Here is a 4738-nt window from a genome sequence, read left to right as displayed (position 1 = left end):
CCCGGCTATTTTTTGGTTGCAGCCTTCATTGTTGTTTGGCGGGTCCGGGCTGGGGATTCGAACCCGCCACCTTAGGTGTACGTGGCTGGCGCCTTAGCTGGTTGAGCTATAGGCACCGAGCCTATTTATTAATTTTTGAGATAAGGTCTCATTCTGTTGCCCAGGCTAGAGTACAGTGGTGTCATGATATCTTACTGCAGCCTCAAACTCACAGACTCTAGTGGTCCTCCTACCTCAGCATCCTAAGGAGCTGGGACTATAGGTGTGCATCATTACACTCACCTAATTTTTCTGTCTTTTGTGGAAATAGTAGAAGAAGAGCCTGCATCAGGAAAGGTTTTCTAGCTTTTATTCTAGCTAGCTTCTAGCTTTTTTTCTAGCTTTAGAATTTTTCCTTTTTTTCCCAAATTATTAAGAAAAACACGTGTGACTAGAGAAGTAGTCTCATATTCTGGAATCTGCTTTTCTGTTGCTTTTCTTTATCTGGGCTTTCTTTTTCCTTTGCTCTTACATATCCTTACTTAGCTCTATTTGGATGTCTTTCCCAGATGTTTCTCTTCATTGTGGGATTTTTGTCTTGAAAGGGATTTTCTGCTGGCTAATTTCAAGAGCTTTCAGAGATCATAGTTTTCCAATCCTTTCTAACTTTTAGTGGGGAGCCTTTATGCTATATCTCTCTCAGATTTATTCAGCTCCTGTTATCAAACGGACTATTGTGTTTACCTTTAGTTACTTTTTAACATTTTGGAGATTTTCCGGGAGGTCTGTGAGATACTCCATTCTGCTTCCTTCCACAGGAGGCTCATGTTAGATATAGCTATGGGTTTTTGGTTTCATTACCTTAATTTTTTTTTTAATGCTATTTATTTTTACAGTAAATGGGAAGTATATTTTATCAATGATTTTCCCTTTGTCTGAGGTATCATATGGCTTTTATCCTTCTCTGCGTTATTATGATGAATTAGATTTTTTTTTTTTTTTTTTTTGAGACAGAGCCTCAAGCTATCCCCCTGCGTAGAGTGCCATGGCATCACAGCTCACAGCAACCTCCAACTTCTGGGCTCAAGCGAGTCTCCTGCCTCAGCCTCCCAAGTAGCTGGGACCACAGGCGCCCGCCAAAACGCCCGGCCATTTTTTAGTTGCAGCCATGATTGTTGTTTGGCAGGCCCGGGCTGGGGATTCGAACCTGCCACCTTAGGTGTATGTGGCTGGTGCCTTTGCCGCTTGAGCCACAGGCTCCGAGCCGATGAATTAGATTTTTAAAGAATGTCTAATCGTACTTACTTTCCTTAAACTAAACTGAATTTGGCCAGGAAACTTTCTTCTAGATATGTTGATGGGTCAGTTTTCAGTTGTTATATAGGATACATTCTTTTTAAAATTTTACATTCATACACATGTCCTCAGTCTATTTTGGTAAGTTTTCTTTGCAGGAATTTATCCATTTTATTATTTAATCTCAATTAACATAGAATTGTTCATAATAGTCTTTCTGTATTGTTTTATCTTTGCCCAATCCCTAGTTGTATCCTATTTGCATTTTTAATATTGGAGTATTTATGTCTTCTGTCTTTTCTTTTTCTTGCTTGGTTTGCTAAAAGTATGTATTTTTCCTATAAGTTCTTTTAAACCATGTCAGTCCTTTCTTTTGTACCTTTTTTTCTTCTTTAATTTCTGCTTTTATCATTTCCTACCTTCTATTTTCTTTGGAATTATTCTGTTGTTCTTTCCCTAATTGCTTTTTTTTTTTTTTCTTTAGATAGTCTCAAGCTGTCGCCCTTGGGTAGAGGACTGTGGCGTCACACAGCAACCTCAAATTCTTGGGCTTAAGTGATTCTCTTGCCTCAGCCTCCCAAGTAGCTAGGACTACATGCACCACTGCCCAGTTGTTTTTTTTTCTGTTGTTGTTGTTGCAGTTTTTATTGTTTTAGCTGGCCGTAGGTTGGTTCAAACCTGCCAGCCTCAGTGTATATGGGTGGCGTCCTATCTACTGAGCTACAGGGCACCGCCTCCCTAACTTCTTAAGTTGTGATTTTTTTTTTCTTTTTGAGACAGAGCCTCAGGCTGTCTCCCTGGGTAGAGTGCTATGGCTTCACTGCTCACAGCAACCTCCAAATCCTGGGCTCAAGAGAGTCTCCTACCTTAGCCTCCCAAGTAGCTGGGACCACAGGTGCCCGCCACAATGCCCGGCTATTTTTTTTTTTTTGGTTGCAGCCATTATTGTTGTTTGGTGGGCCTGGGCTGGATTCGAACCCACCACCTTAGGTGTATGTGGCTGGCACCTTAGCCACTTGAGCCACAGGTGCCGAGCCTTAAGTAGTGATCTTAACTCATTTTATTCTTTAAGCAGTTACCCTCACATTCTAAAAAATCTTTTTCATTAGCAGTAAAATATTTTCTGGGTAGTATAATTCAGAAAAGCTTATATTTTTTAAATATACTGCTCTAAGAATTATACAAGGTAAATAAATTTAAACTCAAAAGAAGAAATAGAATAAGACAATAGTAAATATTCAGTAAATGGTTGCTTTTACTATTATTAATGGTAGATGTTAACTGAAAACTATTTCCGTTCTAGATATCATGGGATATTATCCAGTTAATAATGGTTTTGTGTAGCAAAATAGAATTCTTGAGATTTTATAAGTAAAAATATTTTGGTGTGCAATGATTCAGACTGCAAGGGCACTTTTAGAAAGCCTGTGCCCTTTTCTGTTACAACTTAGTTTATCAAATTATTAGTATGTTACTTTGTGCAATATTTTTATGAAATGGCTTATTCTTTCTTTTTTAAAGGTCAAATACTTCATACTGATGTGGTTTACTTGCATTGTGGACAAGGTTTCCGAGAGGCAGAGAAAATAAAGAAGCTTTTGCTGGATTACAAGTATGAAAATAAGCGATCTTTTAAATATTTCATTGCCTCAGCTCAAGTTACCTTTGAAACCCCTAATTTGGAGGGAGGGATTAAGGGAAGGAATTGCGGAAAGTGATGTGAGGGCAAATTGCTGGAGAATGCCATGTGTGGAGACTCTGGAGAATTGCTATTCTCTTTGCCCCCTTTACAAATAAAGATGGTTATATGGGCAAATGTGAGCATTTCATTCTTCTGTTTGGGTTCCCACCTCCCTCCCTTTTCTTCCTTTTTCTCCCATTTTCCCTTCTCCCTTGCCTCTTTTCCTCCCTTCCCTTCTTTCTTCTCTTTCTTATGGATCTAAAGAATGGGTATAGTATAGTTGGAAGCTTCAGATATTGACAACATATAAAATTCAGTTATAGAGTCTTTAATGTGCTTAGAAAGCTCCAGAGTTTACTTACTCATGTCTAGTTTTGGTTCCTTCTGGATGGGAAGAAAGCTGACTCTCCTTGAGACAGCATAAAAATAAAATATTTCTTAAGTTCTTCCTATTTTTTTTAGACAGAGCCTCAAGGTATCCCCCTGGGTAGAGTGCTATGGCATCACAGCTCACAGCAACCTCCAACTCCTGGGCTTAAGCGAGTCTCCTGCCTCAGCCTCCCAAGTAGCTGGGACCACAGGCGCCCGCCACAACGCCCGGCCATTTTTTTTTTTGGTTGCAGCCATCGTTGTTTGGCGGGCCCGGGCTGGGGATTCGAACCCGCCACCTTAGGTGTATGTTGCTGACGCCTTAGCCACTTGAGCCACAGGCACCGAGCCAGTTCTTCCTATTTGTAATGTAGGGGCAGTACATCTTTTATTCTCCCTAAATCTGTGTTTTCCGTCTCAAACAGTGGACAGCTTTTTTGAATATGTGAGAGCTTAAGAACATAGTATGATAGTATTTGTGCATTTTATACATTTTCTGTGGTTGATTTCAAAAGTATGCCTTGAAATTCAGTTTCTTATTCTGTTTATCTCTAAAAGCTGCAGTACAGTGGTGATTGGAAATGGAACTGCTTGCCGGGAAACAGAAGCTTATTTTGCTGACCTGATAATGAAAAATTACTTTGCGCCACTGGATGTTGTTTACTGGTAAGAATGCCAGGTTATTTTTGGATTTTTTTGAGAAACAAGGGAACTTCTAAAGTTCCTTTTGTGATGAATTTTCCCTTGTCTTTTTAAGATATACATCTTGTTTGCCCCCGAAGACCACCTTTTGCTGGTCATAGAGCTTTGCAGGGTAAAGTATCTGTGTCTTAGAAAAATTTCAAACAAGAATGATTAGAGCAGGATAGTGTTTCAAAAACTTTTATAAAGTCAGTGCATTAAGGCTCACTTAGTTTCATGAAATTTTATAGACTACACATTGTGTGAGAACTCTAGTTAACTATCGAATAATAGGTAGGATGATGTTCCAGGCTAGCAACTGTAAACTATAGATAATTTTTTTCTCCCAGAGTTTTTAAGGCCATGAACCATTGCCTTTCAAACTGAGAGCCAAGGTAGTTATTATGAACTAAAAAATATTTCTGATGTTCTTTTCTAATTTTCCCTTATTCATAAGCTTTCATTTCATAAAGGCATATATGTAACTTCTGAACAGATAGTTTTTGGTTAGAATGACCCAATTTCTCTAGCTCTGCATGTGTAGTTGTTATGCTTTCATTCACCATTGTTTCTCCAGTTTCCTTTTGGCCCTAACAGCAGTAGAATAATCTTTCTAAACTGCAGTAGAATATTAAGTTCTGAAGAGTTTATTCTAAGAGAGAGCATTGTTATAATGGCTGATTTTTAGGAAAGCGTGCTCAAGAGCAATTTCTTTTCTTTTTTTTTTTTTTT

At 38.7% G+C, this 4738-nt stretch overlaps 1 protein-coding gene across 1 annotated transcript in view; it reads left to right on the top strand.

Annotated features, from left to right (window-relative positions):
• Positions 1-4738, top strand: part of SRBD1 (S1 RNA binding domain 1) — a 248375-nt gene that overhangs the window by 69539 nt on the left and 174098 nt on the right. Inside the window, exons 13-14 of the mRNA XM_023512062.1 lie at positions 2797-2887; positions 3884-3991. Of these exons, the coding sequence (XP_023367830.1) occupies positions 2797-2887; positions 3884-3991 (199 nt within the window). The remainder of the gene's footprint in view (positions 1-2796; positions 2888-3883; positions 3992-4738) is intronic.

The sequence above is a fragment of the Otolemur garnettii genome, unplaced genomic scaffold, assembly GCF_000181295.1.
Source record: "Otolemur garnettii isolate 467f Iridium unplaced genomic scaffold, OtoGar3 scaffold00024, whole genome shotgun sequence".
Lineage (NCBI taxonomy): Eukaryota > Metazoa > Chordata > Mammalia > Primates > Galagidae > Otolemur > Otolemur garnettii.
This window is presented reverse-complemented; position numbering and strand designations above follow the sequence as displayed.